We start from the raw sequence: 17,080 nt of genomic DNA on the forward strand, positions 1-17,080 counted from the left end.
TTACTTGACAAGATGTTTTAGGACTTTATTTCTTACTCAGCTAAATTTTCTTTTTAAAATATTAATTTTTTAATCACGGAGAAGCATTGGGTAATATGTGAGCCTGGGACAACAGAAGTTGAACACACGAACCTGATTAAATAATACAAATGTATCCTAGTGTAAGAATTTATGGAGGAATACAAAGATAAGTGAGGTGTATCTGTTGCTTGTCTTTTGCCTGTCTTGCATCTAGGAAATTAAAAACAAAACTAAAGGAGTGTAGCAATTGGTACAGACAGGTCAGGTCCTTCGTACAGAATCGGGAGGTAACAGGGGCTGAGAAAATATTGCTTCAAAGACCTTGTAGTGAGAAGCAGCAGTTTAGTTGGTCTTTGGGAAATGGGTACATTTGCAACTGGCTTGTTTAGGTGAAACACTTTTCTGGCTAGAAGGATTGAAAGCGCACTGATGTAGATGAAATCTGCAGGTACTGAAGTCTGTGAGATTGATGGCAGGGGCTGAGCTGGGGTTATTTTGTGGAAGATGCCGGGCTGGGTGCTGGGATGAGGAGGGAGAAATTGCCAGTGACCTGCATGTTCAGGCTGAAGAGAGGACTAGGGCAAAGGGAAAAAGCCAAAGTTTAACTAGCCAGACAAGGTCAAAGCCGAGACAGTGGGTTGGAGTGAGGTCACTCAGACGCCAGTAAGCCCATATTAAATATAGAGATTCTAGAATCCCTGGGACTTTGGTATTGGACACCCTGCATTGAAATGCTGATAAAATGTAGCTTTCTCATTTTTCGTTTCTGGGAAGATTCTTCAATTGCGTTTTTGAACCCACCCTTGCATTTTGTTATCCTATATTTAATATGGAAAGCAGCTCTTTTGACTGTTCTTTTTGTGATACACTGTTATGGTCCCATGGATACAGTATATTCTCTTAATTATACTCTGAGGATATTAATATGTTTTTGGAAGCTTTCTTTTTGTGTGGAATGTGTTTCCATTTTTTGGAGGGGGGACATCTTTTCCTCTTTTACCTTAAGAGTTTTCCTCAAATGTTTTGTTAATCTGGGGCTGTTCGTTTTTTAACGTGAGATACTACAAAGCTGATTGGAACAGGCTCTGATGGGCCTCAATACCTACTTTTCATAAGAGGATCTTGCTGGATCCTCACTAATATGTTTCCTTGAGACTCCTCATGCTGTTATCTTTTAAATGAATTCCCTTCTTGAGGGTGATAAGACTAGTAAACAGTTTTTTCGGAGTTTAGTAGGGAAAGTGGGCTCTGAGTGTAAATACTGACAACATAGACTTTCATTTATTTTTACTGTTTTTTATTTTTATTAAATTTATTGGGGTAACACTGATTAATGCAATTATATAGGTTTCTGGTGAACGCTTATGTGGTACCTCATCTGTGTATTAATTGCACTGTGTGTTCGCCACCCAAAGTCAAACCTCCCTTTGTCAACAGGCATTTGACCCCTTCTGCCCTTTACTACCCCTCACGCCCTTCGCTCTGATGGCCGCCATCCTGTTACCTGTGTCTGTGAGTCCCTTTGTCTTGTTTGTGCTTTCAGTTCTGTATCCTGCTTATGGGATCATTGTGGTTCTTACTTTTTCTGTCTGACTTATTTTACTTAGGGTGATATTTTCAAGATCCATCTGTGTTGTCGCCAGTGGCAGTGTTTCATCTTTTCTTATGGCTGAGTAGTAGTCTAATATATATATCAGAATATATATATATGTACCATATCATCTACCGAGGGCACTTCAGTGGTTTGCATGTCCTGGCCACTGCGAACAATGCTGTGCTTCGGCTCTTCTTAACACCATCCCTACCTTCAGCCCTGAGGCCCCCCTGCAGAGACCCCAGTGAACGAACTCTAACATTCTGCAGTGCAGACTGAGGGAGGGACACTGGCCCGTGGTCATAAGGGCACAAGTTTATCTGCCAAGCTGCCTTTCGCCTCGTCTTCTCTCCTCAGCATCCCTCGCTCCTTCAGAGTCGCTTCCAGAGTTAGCTGGTGCCTCCAGCTGCTGAGATCTTCTCAGATTTTGTGGGTAAATTGCCGGCTTTCTAAGGCTGTTCCTACCCTTCCTTCCACTTTCCCAGTTTCTACATATTGTTACTATCATCAGCTCTAGTCAGCGTTGCTTTGTAGGCGTTTATTTTTACTTTTTAAAAAAATCCTTTGAAATTTTGGGAGAAGAGGTAAACATAAACTTTTAATTGATCATCTTTACTAGCAGCTGGTTTAATGTTGGATTTTTTAAAAAAATAGAATATGATTCCATAAAATAAAGAGTTGTGAGTAATTTTAACATAGCTTTTCATATATGATATTGTGTAAACACTAAGGTCTGTGTAAATATTGTAAAATTGGTAGTCGCATAAACATTCATTCTTTATTATTGACTTTCCAAAGTCCTTTTAGCACCTGAAATTTTACATTAAATAACATTTAAAAAAATTTGAAAGGTTAGATATAGCAGAAAAGGAAGCTGGATTTCAGAGACTTTTTGATTTTTGTTTTAATGGCCCCAACTCATTTTAGTGTATATAATCTTAGAAACTCATTTTGGTTTGCTTAAAAGTGAGGAAATGCATTTCAAAATAAAAAAGTTGCATTCACTTTATAGAAATACAGTAATTCCATGGGTCCATATTCGTGCAATACTTCATAACTAATACTGCATCATTTACAAGCCTTAAGATGGAAAGAGTAGGTAAAATAATTAGGTAAATAAAAATAGATACTTTTGGAAATTGTAGTAGTTCTGAAACATACTGTGTGTAGTCAGGGTGAGAGCAGAGGATGAGATACAATGTGCATGAAATGCCGCAGGATTATGCAAGCGAGGCAGGTGCATCTGGTAAAGTGTATCGATAGCTCTGTCCTGAGATGTTATTTAGAATGACTGAAAAATATGTTTGCGATGATCTAAGTACCATGATTAGTAAAACAATACATTTGACTTAGTGCCTTTGAGGTTCACTCCGTCTGGGTGATATTTAGAGGTGACAGTTTGGTAGCACCTGCTACCTTAAATTAATAGCATGCTTGTTTGATTTGGGGATTTTTTAAAAGCTGTAAGATGTAATCTTAAAGAAAATGTCTGGTGACAGGTAGGAACGATATTAAACAGAAGTGCCCCTGTGTGAGCGCTTTATAAACAGAGATTTAATTGTTTGTATGTACACTGTTGTTACAAGAGAATTTGTAAGACACGCAGTTTTCAGACAACAGGAGCTGACCCCAGGTGGTGAGGCTGTGTTTAGGAAAGCGGTTGGAACTCCACTCCACCTGCCCTCCCAGGGCTCAAGGGGAGAGTTTGGAGAAACCCATTCAGCACTGCACAGGCCTTATAAACTATTCTAAAAAAGCTTCTCAAAGAAATGTTTCCCTTCAGAACCCTAGAAGTAGAAGAGGAGAAAACCTAGGCTAATGTGTTTCTTGTCTGCTTTACCTTTTTTTCTGAAGGAATGCAGAAGGACTTTGCAAAGTCTAACTCCTGTATAAAATGGGTAGAGGTCCTGTGTTACTGCTGCCTGAAGGGAGGACCATGGCGCTTCGCAATGAAATGTCCTGGTCAAGTCTGGGGAGTGGCGATGAGCACAGACAGGCTGGGTCCGAATCCCAGAAAGGCTCTCTGCTGTGTGTAGGACATGGGCAGTTCATTAAACCTGCCAGTGCTTCTATGCCTTCATCTGTAAGATGGGAATAATAGCATTGCTTATGCAGTTGTTTAGAGGATTCAGTGAATGAATATTTGTGTATGGCTTGCAGCAGTGTCTAGAACAAAGCACTATAGAAGTGTTTTCTGTTTTTATTACCAAAATTACTGTGCCTGCTAAATTGTCAATTGACTAAGGCTTTAATATCTCTCTGTAATAATTCACAATTATTTCAGGTCTCATTTGTGTCATGTGATAATAGACGACACTGCATTTCATACCTGGTCTTTTTTAATTTAATGTTTATTAAACAAAAGCAACTTTTAAAAGGCATTTAAGGGAAAAGCATCTTACACTAGAGAGAAATGTTTAAAGTACTTCAGCAACCTATAATTATATGTAGTATATGAATTTTGCACAACTCCAGTAGAATTCATTGTTTAATATCTAATAGGCTTTTATAAACACATGAGAGGAATATTTAACCTTTGCTAAAAAATTCTTAAAAAATTAATATTCACCAATATTTATTGATTTAAAGTTGTACATTGACATTTAGAAATATATCATTGTGAAGCTATCTCTTTTCAAATTTAGTTGAAATTTTGATTAATTTTTAAGTTTTACCAATATTAAATCAAAGTTTTTATCAGGTAGAAAGGAGGATCATCTGGAAAAGGATCTAAGTGTCAGTTCTTTAAGTAACCAGTTACTAAGACACTCGGTACTGAAGTTCACATGCAGAACATGGCCACTGCATTTGACCATGTACAATGTGCTCCGGGGTATGGTGTGTGCCCACGTTTGTGGTCCGGACTTTCAGGGAAAAAAAATCTTTTAATTTTTTTAATTCAACTTTTTATTTATTTATATTTAGAAACAAAACTGATTATTGTATTCTGGGGCATTATTTTGCATATGGATTTCATCATTGCTTTTTAGGGTTACACTTTTAACGCATAAGCATAAGTGCAAGAATTGAAAATGTATACAGATACAGAATTAGTACTACCCATGTATAATGTGCATCCTTATTTTTCCCTCAAAAATTTGGGCAGAAAGTGCAAATTATACATTGCAAAATATGGTGATTGAATATTGGCACTGTCAATGAGAAAAATAGGTTGCTTATATAAATTTGGTTTTAGAAACATCTTAAATTGTCTAACTTGAATTTTAAATAGGAAAGTACCAAATAAATGCATTTAAAAAATGTTTAACTTTAAAATATATTTTAAATGACATGAAAATTAATGGTCATTTTTAATATTTTGTGCAGCACTAATTTTTCTTTAATAATAAATTAATTTTAAAAATCTTTTATATGATCATATGAAAATCTGATCTTTAGTATCTGAAAAAAGCAAAAAATGAAATTAAAGGTCAAGTGTTTTGGTAGTGTTTATTTTTTCTGTATATAAAATGGAAGTTGGATTATTTTTTAGTGAAAAGTATATTCATTAAATATTTCTTAAGCGCATTTTATATGCTAGAAACTGTGGCAATTACTGGTTTTACATTGATAGAACAAAAATTATTTGTATATTCAAATATTTAAATATCTGTCATAGGAGATGGATAAAGCAAAAACAAGCATAGAATTACAGAATCTGTAAAGTCTGATTAAGGAAAGTGGAGCAGCGGGCAGAGAGGGACTGGAGGACCTGTGTCATAAAACTGGGAATTTTAGGGAATTCCCTGGAGGGAATTCCCACAGGCCTGGAGGCCTGGAGGACCTGTGTGATTTTAGGGAATAGGATATTTTAGGGAAATAGGATATTTACTTATAGGGAATGAATTCTGAGCTGTGATCTCAAGCATAAGGAGTCAGCCACATAATCATATCACTCATTCATTCAACAAATCCTTTTTTTTAGTACCCTGTTTGTGTCTGTGTTAGTTGCTGATTATACAGTAGAGCATGAAACATTCTTGAACTTTGCCCTTGCAAAGCACAAGGACTGGTGTGGGAGACAAACATTGAGCACGTAGGCAAATCTATTTAAGAGCTGTGAGCAAGAGGAGTTGGTGCTTTGAGGGAGGATCAGTTTTGTGATCTGCTTTGAACTGGCTTATCAGTTCCAAGGGGAGGAATGTCGGTGTGGATGGTACAGGCAAAACTCTGAAAGATAAGGAGTGGTTAGCAAAGGGAATAGAGGGATAATGGAGGGTTCTAAGGGCCTTTATCTCCCATAGATGTTGATTTTTTTAATAATAAAATGGGAGATTTTAAGTTATTGTGCTTAATTTCACCACAACTTACAAAGTAAAGCAGGTGGGGCTCAAAACAAATCTTGGTTTACGGAATTACGGCTGCAGTTGTGGGTGGAGATGGGTTTCCTTGTCTTTACTTCACAGAGATGGACTGAAATGAATGCAGGGTGATTTGGTTGAATGTCTTATTACTGTGTGTTTGCTCGCTAACTCTTTACTTTTTAATTTTAATGCTGGAAATTTGAAGAACCTTGGATTGGTGGGAGAAGTAAAAATCAGATCTCTGTAACACTTGTGTGTTGCAGTGTTGAGAAAACCCATAGCAGACCAAGAGGAGTTAAAAAGAAGCAGAAAGAAGAGATGGGAAGAGGGCCGGGTAGTTAGCTGTGGTTAAATGATTTTCGGATCTTTGTGCGTTCTTATTACTTATTACAACACATATAAGGCAGTGCTTATATGTGAAAATGTCTGCACTGAGGACCTTCGAAACTTTCCTCCTTCCGATCTGATCTTCTCTAATTTTATCTTAAGCAGAATAAATTGGCCAAGGATCAGTGTGGGAGGCTTGCTGGGAAGTCCATGACACTCAGGAAAAGCCCAGGAGAAAAATTCTCCGCACATTCTGAAGTTTTTCTCTATCTCCAAATCTTCTGAACACGGTGGAACCTTTTGCCAGTTCCTTACCTTCAACATGTCAGAACACTGCAGAAGAAAGAGCGAGATAGCTGTCTTTATCTATTTGTTTAGAAGTGACTTTAAAAAAAAAGTTATTAAAGGCTAAAAGCATCTCGATTGTATCAGTCTGCACTGAGAGACAAGTAGAGAGGAGGATATTCAAAACCTTTAGGATTGTCAGTCTCTAGGAAAGAGAGCTAAAATAAAGCAGAACAAAAAGCCCAAGTAGACATGGTTTTCTTCACTTCTTCCTTAGGTAGTCAGAACTTTTTTTCTGTGTTAAGCCTAAATACGAAACATATGGTTATATTATATTACTTTGTTTCTCATGTTAGTAACTATCTTAAGTGACATTTGCCTTTCATACTTTTTTTTTCAAAAAATGTCAGTGCCTCAATGATTTGGGGATGATTATAACTGATTTTGTGTTTAGACAGTGCTTTTCAGCTTATTTGGTCATAATTAATTTATCTGTGTAAATTATTGACAAAATAACCCAATTGACAAAATGTTACTTTAGCAAAAATAAAGGTCAAGTAAATGCTATAACCTTAATACTACCTTCACGAAAGGGTTATCTGCTTCAAGGGAAATGGGTGCCATGACAGGGCGTGTGACAACACGTTGTTTTGCACTTGGCCGTACAGAGGTGGTGACAACAGTGTTGACAGTGTCATCATGTTAGATGCCTGTGTCAGCTGCTTGCAAAGCGTCATCATGCACATTTTTTCCCTTTGTGTCCTGTCACCGGAACTGTGCGTGGCGGAGGCTGTTGTTCTCTGCATTGCCTAACAGCAGATGGGAACGTACTCAACGCCGTCACATTGCAAGTGTATTTAAAATTCAAGTTAACGGTGCTTCAATGTAAAATAACAACTTCCTGTGTTTTACAGAAAGCGTATGTTTCAGAAGAGATGGGTGAGGTTTGATGGCCATAGCATTTCTTATTACAATAATGAGAAGGTAAGTTTACATTTTACAGTTTTTGGAGATTGCTTGATGCGTACTAAGTGTACTTCAGTAAACTAAGCAGGTGATACATGTTTTTTAAGAATATGGTTTGATTATCACATCAGAAGAATTATAATAGGGTGAAACACTCTTTTCAGTAGTTAAACATTTTATTGGCACCTAAGATTGGAATTTTTAAAAACCTTAGATACCCGATAATTACTTATGGAGGATTTTCTATAGCCTCCCAGAATTGTTCTGAGTGATATACAAATATTTCTTATTCAAGAAAATGCCTTCTTTATCCTAGAGAGCAGTAAGGAGTGTTTGAAAATGACACCATAGCAAGGAATGGCAAAGCCAGGAGGGGTTACTCTATGTTCTGGAAGGGCCTGTGGAAGAATCCAGGAAGGCTTCTTGCATGAGATTTCATGGGCCATGGGTCTTGAAGAAAGCGATGTTCATACGTAGAGACATTGAATAGGACTTGAGAGCAGTGAGAACAGTGAGATGCACAGATGGGAAATCCGTGGGGGATGAACCTGGAAGGGTGTTTGGAGTTAGAACTCACTGAAAATCTGATGATTATGGGAGAGTGGTTACAACACAGTCTTTAGACAATTGAATATCTATGATGGGACACTATTTTCATCAGTTTAGAAATATTTAGGAGGGAAGTGTCATTATGTCTACAAATGTTGTTCAGAAGTTACCTGTCTGATGTATATTTGTATTTACTAAGTATATATTTGCACAAATACATAGTTAGATAAGACAAAAACTGAAGATATTAACAATAGTCAAATCCAAGTGGAGGGAAAGTTTAGAGAAACTTTGACTGTTTGGCATTACTTGGCAGTGATCCAGAGTGTCAAGTAGGTTTAAACACACCTCTTGGAAGTTTGCAAGATAGTGGGGTGAGTATTTTTTCATAGCTGATTTTTCTGCTGTAGCTCTGTTGAGACAACTTCTGTGTGTAGGGTGGGTGCATGGTGGTCTCGGTCTGTTGACATCTGACCCCTAGTTTTCTTCATCCCCAGTGCCTTTCTCCAGTTTGACTGAAATGAGAAGGAAAACTATTTAGGAATGAGATAGGCTTCCGTGCCCCGCTGTGTTGGTGGCGGGGTCACTATCACTACTCAGGGGAGAGAATTTCTATATCCATGTCCATCTGGACTCCCTCTGCCCTTTAAAAGCTCATCTCCCATGCAGTGAGGGGCTGAGTGCCTGTCATATTTTTAAATGTAGATGCAGTAAAAACGATGCAGCCTCGGCTGTAGGAGCAGTCACAGCTACTTTGTGGTGAGGTGTGCGGTTTCAGTGCTCATGGACACCGAGCCGGGGTTCTTTTATGTGTAAATGTGCACTCGGAGGGCGCACAGTCGGGCTTTCAGGAGGCAGTGTGCAGAGTCGCCTGTTCCCCGGTTTTCTTCCGCTTTGCCCAATGCTGCTCAGTCATGTCTCTGCAAGGACTTTTCATTGTATTACTGAAAGTGGCAACATCCCAGTAGCCTTGATATCGTATCACCTGCCAAGAAATCGAGCTCACCCCCATTTTACTCAGCTGTGGGCAGAATTGCCCTGTGGTCGTTTCATTGTCTGAAAGTGGTAGATAAATGACAAACTTGACCTAGATATCTGTGTGTTACAAGCTCAAGGGAGGCTTTAAAATTTCTTTCCTTAAGGAGAATTTTAGTCTGAAAAAGATAGTCATTTGAGCCTGTCGTCATTGAGTTTTTTCCCCTATATTGTCTTTATCGTGTGTGTTGTTAGAAGAGAAATGTAAAAATCAACTTTACGGTGTTAAACATTATGAGATACATCTTGTAATATCTCGTGATAAATTATAAATGATCCATTAGAGGAACTGCAACTTCCTGAGGTTAAAGCAACACAATATTTAGCTTCTTAAGTACATTTTGATCACTTCTGGAGAATTATTTTTCTATTACTATTCTATTAAGTACTTCCTTGTTAAATATAATTTTATCATTATAGGTTTGGAGGTGAGTTGTTATTTTTTCAAGGACTTGTCTTTTAATCTCTTTAAAGAGATCTAGGGGAAGGAAAAATCTTTTAAAATTTCTGTTTCTTTTTCTACAATGCTACTTGATTTTTTTCCTACTGAAAAATGGTTAATGATAACATTTTATTCCACAAATAGCTAATTATCTCACTAGAAATATAATTTTATAAGCTCTGCTAATTCTTAGGCAAACTGAAATTTGAGAATGGCTTACCTAAGGGACAAACTCTGCTTGTTCTTGGACAGCCTAGATTTGTGACAGTTTAGCCTCAGCCCTTACAGCCAGGGAGGCCCATCCCCTGTCCCCCGGGATGCTGCACCCTCCCCCAAGCCGTGGGCTGCCTGACGGTGGGGACCTGTTCTCTCCCTCCTGTCATTCCTGGAGCCCTTAGCGATCTCATCATGCCACTGTAATCCACCCGCATTTATTCGGCTTCCTTTGTCAAGCCAGTCATTTAGTTTATTTCTTTGCAATGGCCTTTTCCAACTGTGTCTGGATACACTGGGAAACTGAAGCGTGTTTTTTTCCCTCGTTTTCATCTCCATGTTTTTGCTTATTCCTCTTAGCTTTCCTAGCCATCGCCATCCATCAAAGTCCTGTACAGATTTCAATTCCCATCTTTTCATTCTCCTTTGAGAATCTTTTTTATTTTCTCCAGCTTTGACATATGAACAACAAGATGCGAGGGATGTTCCAGGAAAATAAGTTGAAAGTGGGGAGGCTGATTGGGAGTGTGCGCGGTAAGCCAGGCGCTCACTTTCCAGGTGTCGGCCGCACAGGCCAGTGCAAGTGTTCCGAGGAGAAATTTGGAAAAGCATTAAAAATGAGCTGTCAGAGTTTGGTATGACAGTGATTGATTGGCTATAGCATTCATGTATTTAGAAAATATTTATACGATACTGATTATGTGAAAGAGGGTGAGGAAAACAGACATGTAACCCGTATTCTTGTGTGGGCAGTTGGTATTGATCGAAAGCACACAGTAAATATAAAAATCGTCATTTAAATGATATTTAGTGAGTGTCATAAAGGAGAAGTTCAGGTTGCTCTTAGCTTTAGTTAGGGTTACCTGCCTGGGCGGGAACGAGGGCCTGAGGGAGGAGGCTGGCCAGAAAGGCTCTCTTCAGGAGTGTGTCTTATACGGAAAGGTGGAAGTTGTAGGGACATCTTTCCTTGCAAAATACATCAGACAGAAAAAAGTTAAGAACCATACGATTTCCCTTATGTGGGATATAAAACTGAAAGTAACGAATGAACAAACAAGACAGAGAAAAACTCATAGACAGCAGTATGGTGATGACAGGAAGAAAGGGGGTGGGTGGTGACAGAAGATGATCGACCTCGGAGGTGGGCAGGGAACAGGTTGACAGGGTGGCCGAGGGGAGAGCACCAGGTAATGTGGGTGCGGAGGGACTCAAAGACTGTTGTACGTCAGACCTACTTGACTAGAAGAGTGCAGTTTTAATGGGCAGATAGAGAGGGAAGGTAATGTTTTCAGGAGATAAGTGAGTTTTATAAAGTTGAGCTGCTGATGAGACACTTATCTGCACTGTTCATGACTTCAAGTGTCTGAGAGGGGTTGACTGAAATGAATAAGGAAGAAAGGGGCAGGCTGTGGAAATAGCAAGAAAGGACTTTTCTTTCTTAGGGAGGGAAGATAAAAACAATGGAAAATACTGAGAATAAGTTACTTTGTAATTAGTCATTTCTTGACATCCTTCTCCTTTTTCCATGGGGTTGCCCACTCTTCTCCTGAAGTCAGAGTTCTGATTTCAGTGTTGGCTGTCTGCGAGAACATAGGAAAGCCTTCATAGCATCGCTGTTTCAGATGACATTGAAAGAATGAGTAGAATTTTGATGGGTACATAAAGGGATGAGAGACCAGAGCAGAGGTTGTGGAGAAAAAACTGTCAAAGAACTAAGGAAGTTCCGCAGTAGTATAGTCCGTCTTATCCACTAGCAGAGGATGAACCTCCGGGTGGAATGCCACACTGCTGATGGTGACTGTCCCTTACTGACTGTCTCTTACACGTCTGCTATGCATGATGGTTTACCACTGGGAAGAATATGAACTTGGCACTTGTTCTTAGCCTGGAATGGTTTAGTACTTTCTTCTTCTTGAATTTTCTCTCCAGCACAGGGCCTGGTAAACATTGTACCCTTAGTAAATACTCGAGTTTGTGGGGTGGTCATTATGCCATATAGTTTAGGAGGGTCCAGGAAAAGGAAGGCAAAATGACTTTCTTGAGCAAAATTATGATCTGCGTATATCATTTGCAAACAGCCACGTCCATCTTTTTTCATTGCGGAATAAAAAGTAAAGAGATGCTGTTGTGAGACTGAGGTCATCATCAGGGTATCCAGTAACATGGAAAATTGATACAATTCAGCAGTCTGGTTTCTTCGATATATTCTTGTTCATAATATGTAAGAGCAGTCCTTTGAAGTGGTTCAGTTACAGTACCTGCTATGGCCAGCAGATGCCTGCAAACACCATAAAATCACTTTGACCAGATCGTATTAAAGAACATGCTGCTGGTGTTTTTGGCCAGTTTAGTAGGATCGTTTATATTTGATTTTTTGCCTTTTAATTCCTGATGAAGAGAATATGAAAGATGTTTTACTTGAAAGGAACATTTATATTTTTTTCCTGAGGGTATTAAGTGTATATGAGATTATATGCCTATACTATTTGTATGTCATTTAAAAAATTAGATTGAAATCATGAAAGGGAAGCTCTTATAAATGTTGTACCATTTTTTTCAATAAGAGCAAGAAAATTTCATTTTAATGTGTCTCCTTTTGTGTATCTTTTTTCTGTAACCAATCCAGGAGAAGTATTCCAAAGGAATGATTCCCCTTTCTGCTATATCTACAGTACGAGTTCAAGGAGACAACAAATTTGAGGTTGTTACAACACAAAGAACTTTTGTTTTTAGAGTGGAAAAAGAAGGTAAGATGATTTCTTTGTTCCCATAAAAACTCTTGCAGACAGTCATGTATTTCTGAACATTCAGAAGATTAATAAACCAGTTACGCTAGAAATGTCAAGAAATCTTTAAATTCGTTACTTTTAAAATAATGTGCGTTTAATATTAATGTTTCGAGTGCCATAAACAAGTTGACAAGTCATTTGTTCACTGTTCTTACTTGCAACTAATACTTAGTGGGAACCTCCTGTGTGTCAAGGACTCTTCTAAGCTCTGGGTGTATAGCCGTGGAAAATGCGGACAGATGTCTCTGCTCTGTCAGAGCTCTCCTGTTAGCTGTTGTTTTGATGATGCAAAGTAGTGACTTGGTATGCCAAATCAATTTTTCCAGCTATGAAAGGTTGGGTTTTATGGAAGTTTTCACAGGGCAGGTTTCAACTGAACACACACAGGCACAGTAATCGTTCTCACATGGATTTTGGAGCATCTTTTATTTTCCTTGAATTATTTTTCCTGCAGCATCTGCTGTAGGTCACCTGAGGGTGGAAATTGATCTAAAGATAGTTTGGGGATGCAGTCGACACTTTTAAATCTTCTCTGTTTTTTGGGGTGGGAAAAGGGAGGGAGACCAGGGCAGTTAGAAGTTTTCTATTGTGTATTTTGGTGGACTGCCAATAATGTAATTCATATAAAACTTCTGTTTTTAAATAATATAGGTAAGATTGTCTTCATTAATTAAATAGGATTTTAATGTATTTTGAAGCCCACTTTTAGTATAGATTATAACAACTTGATTTTTAAAAGTTCTTTTACTTCTTGGCACTTAATTATTGGAATAATGGTAATAGAGAAAACTTACTGAATATAAGCTGTGAGCCAGAAAATCAAAATGCTTCATTTTCACAATAGTTTTACAAGGTATGTAGGTATGACAATCACTATTCTATTTTACACATATAAGTATTTACCTTTTATAAACTACAATGATATTAAGTGTTATGGGACAGTATTTATCTTTTTCATACTGTCAGCTTCCTAGAACATACACTTGGACATGGCCAGTAGAAAGCATTCAAACTATCTTTCCCTAACTATCATATATTCCTAGAAAGCTCCCTGTATTGCTTGGGATAATGAGTAAGTCCCAGTTGCTGTTGATACTGGAGCAGCTTTTGTCAAACTGGAATTACCACCCACTTGTGAGATCAACTTAGTACTTTCTGATATCAAAAGAACCGTCCCCCCCGCCCCCCTCCCTGCCCGCCATGAAACAAAACAACTACAAAAAAAGAATAAGAAATGCCAGAGTACAGCGTTTCCAGTAAGCACTGTATTGGGAGACATACCGATGCGCCTGTTGTACATCTGGAATGTAAACAGAGTTTCTTACTTGCTATCAAGAGACACTGAGAGCGTTCATCTAGAGCAGGGTGGACACGCCACACCCTGTAGCCGAAGTCTGGCTCTCCACTTCTTTTTGTAAATGAAACCTGGTGAAATCACAACTGCTCTTTCTCGCTGACATGGCATTTTTGGCTGTTTTCTGTCTCCATGACAGTACTGAGTTGTTGCTGCACAGACTCCATGGTTAGGAACCCCAACTGTCTGGCCCTTTACAGAAATTGTAGACCTGCCTATGTGAGAAGCCGCTTTTCGTGACTCATTTTCTCGAAAAGTTCAGAAAGTTGTGATATTCGCTACAGAACTGGTGTTTGAACTCAGTTTTCCCTTAGGCTAGTTCTTAAAACACATGGCATTGCTGCTCTTGGCTGGCTGGCCTGGTGATCTTCCCTTCTGCTCTGGTTCCCGTGGCCCCAGAGGTGCCACCTGCTTCTTTGAGGTGCTTCTCACCTTGCCCTTGGCCTCTCACAGTGAACTTCACATATGCCACGTGGCCTGCATTTTAAGATGGACATACTAAATAAAGTTTCCAAATTGTGTGAAAATCTGTTTAACCCTATGTGCTTGCTGTGGTTAAAAGTTAGACACACATTTTATTTAAGTAGAATGGATCACCCCACATGTGTTGACAAGTTGTAGGTTTATAATGGACCCTTAAATCCTTCTGTGATGCACAGTTCATCTCTGAGATGTCCACTTAGTACAAGAATTTTATGAACTTGGGTGAAGATTATTTATTAAGTCTTAGATCTTTAATTTTTGAAAGCATGAAAATACTATTGTAGTGAAAAGAAAGACTATTCACATAGATTACTGAATAAGTTATTTTCATCGAAAGTCATTTTTGCATAGTAACAACTCACATTTTTGCATAGTAACAACTCACATTTTTAAAGATATGTGGATGTAGAGGTGTGTGTGCATATACATATATGTAAATGGTATATATGTGTCCATATGGTTAGTATGGAACTTTCAGCCAGATGCTAAATGGGCTTATTAAGAGTATTTTTTCCTTCCAAGTATTTATCTGATTATTTTTTATTTTGTGGGAACCTCAGAAATCAGTCATGTGACATATTTGACTTAATGAACTTGAAACCAAATTGAACTTGGTTTCAATCTGTTCCTCATAGAAGACCAAAGGTAGAACAGAAAGGGGAAATGCTTTCATGTCCTAGCAGAGGAGACTTCTTTGTTTTCGGCAGAAAGGTTCTGAATGACCTGCAACAGCGGCTCCCCTCGTCCCCCCTGAAGCCGGCGCTGCTCTTTCCAGACCACTGCACAGCCCACCGTTAAGACGGGGTTACACTTGGGCATTTCCACCCCACACATTTTCAAAGGCTTCAGTTCCCCTAGGTTTCCTAGTGCCATATTGTCGTTCTCTTGGTTGAAAGTGAAGTATACCGAAGTAATAACATGTTAGAAACGCTCTTCCTCGTATGTAAAATTTAGTGTGATTCTTTTTGTCCTCAAGCAGAACCACTGGGACTGGTCATAACAGCTGACGATCTCTTCATTTAGTCCCTGTTCCCTTGGCACCTGCTGTCACACACGCAGATGTGCTGCTTCAAAAAGCAGGCGATGTTTGGGCGGTGCTCCCAGTTCAAAGAAGGCTTAAGAATTCTGCCTGGTCATTCCCATTCCAAGGCCATTGTCAGCACTGGCTGTCAGCTGCAGGTTCACGTTCCTATCCACTTTAGCCAATTCCAGACTCCTGGGAGACCGGCAGGTGTGTCCTTTCCACCATGTTTCTGGACAACAACATACGACCCTCCAGTGGCAGCTGTGATACTGCAGAGCTTTTACTGATTATTTATTCATTCATTCATTCATTCATTCATTCATTCATAAAGAACACTTGAGATAAAAAAACTTAAATTCCCCTTAGATGTTTTGGGCAAGCTGACTTACCTGTCTTAAAATCCTCAGTGTTTTAGAAGCAAGGCATGGGGCATTTACTACCGGGATGGAGAGCCAGGGGATTGAAAGCTCTCAGCCGTGTCCTCTGATAGACTTCTTATAATACAGTAGGCTACAGACTGCAGAGTCGTTTCTCTCGCATACATCACATCCAGTCCATCGTCGAATCTTACCACTTTGACTTTGGAAGTATGTCTGTCTTCAGACCAGTTCTCATTACCTCCACTGTTACCACTCGGGTACAAGCCACCACTTCTGACTGGATTGTTGTAATCGCCTCCCTTGATTGACTACAGTCATATCTTCACTACAGCTATCAGAGTGGTCGTTGAACAAGAAAGGTCATCGCAGGCCACTTCAGATGCCTTGTTGTCTTTCCGTTTCACTGAGAGTGAGGTGCTCCTGATGTCCAAAGGCCCCCCTGCGCAGTCTGGCCCCGGTTCCTCTGCCCATGTCGTCTCTGTGCTCTCCCTCACTCACTACATTTCCACTGCAGGGGCCTCCCATTCTGTGAACCTACCAAACCTGCTGTTTGTTGTTTTAGAGTTTTAACACTTGCTGCCTATTTTTTTTTAATCCTGGAGTGCTCTTCCTCCAGCCATCTTCTTGACTTGCTCTCTTACTGCTTCTTCCTTTAGAGTTTTGCTCAACCATCACCTTCCTAGGCTTTTTCTATTACCCTACATAAAACGTAGGGTTTTCACCGTGTCCCTCATCTCATTCTTTATTTTACCCTATTGGACTTGTCACTGTGCTACCTGTTCTTGCCTTCCTCTTTTCACAGGAATGTGAGCTCCAGGAGAGAAAGGTAGATCTGTCCTGTTCCCTCTTCGGTCCTGGTATTTAGAGTAGGTCTTGGAAGATAGGAGGCATTCAGTAAATATTTGTATGAATGAATCATTATTGATTACAAGAACAACCCTGGCATGCAATATTTCCTTCTCTAAAATCGATCATGAGTTACATGATGGGATTTTTTATATTGTATATCATATAAGATATACAGTGTAAGAATACAGTATTATCATAGCAGATTATAGTACATCAAAAGGGTCCGTCTAAACGTGGATAGATTATGTTATTAATCTGTCACACAGCCCTTGTCTAGTAATAATACTTAGAGTAATCAATCCTTTGTTACTAGTATTTATGCCTACTGCTAAATCCGATAGTTCAGAGAATATTAAGTCTGTCCTGTTGATTTTTTAAAAAATTTCCTTTTTTGAGTCTTATAGCATAGTTGACATTCCTGAACACCTCGAGAACTGATTTGAGGTTTGAGGGAATTGCTGTTGT

The 17,080-nt window shown here is 39.0% G+C and overlaps 1 protein-coding gene across 5 annotated transcripts in view; it reads left to right on the plus strand.

Annotated features, from left to right (window-relative positions):
• The window catches only part of ARAP2 (ArfGAP with RhoGAP domain, ankyrin repeat and PH domain 2), a 162,196-nt gene that overhangs the window by 28,965 nt on the left and 116,151 nt on the right, over window positions 1-17,080 (plus strand). For all 5 annotated transcript variants that reach the window (XM_053672327.1, XM_053672326.1, XM_053672330.1 and 2 more), the window contains 2 exons: window positions 7,446-7,515; window positions 12,363-12,483. In XM_053672327.1, coding sequence (XP_053528302.1) covers window positions 7,446-7,515; window positions 12,363-12,483 — 191 coding nt within the window. The remainder of the gene's footprint in view (window positions 1-7,445; window positions 7,516-12,362; window positions 12,484-17,080) is intronic.

The sequence above is a fragment of the Artibeus jamaicensis genome, unplaced genomic scaffold (genome assembly GCF_021234435.1).
Source record: "Artibeus jamaicensis isolate MK-2021 breed Jamaican fruit bat unplaced genomic scaffold, CSHL_Jam_final contig_76, whole genome shotgun sequence".
Lineage (NCBI taxonomy): Eukaryota > Metazoa > Chordata > Mammalia > Chiroptera > Phyllostomidae > Artibeus > Artibeus jamaicensis.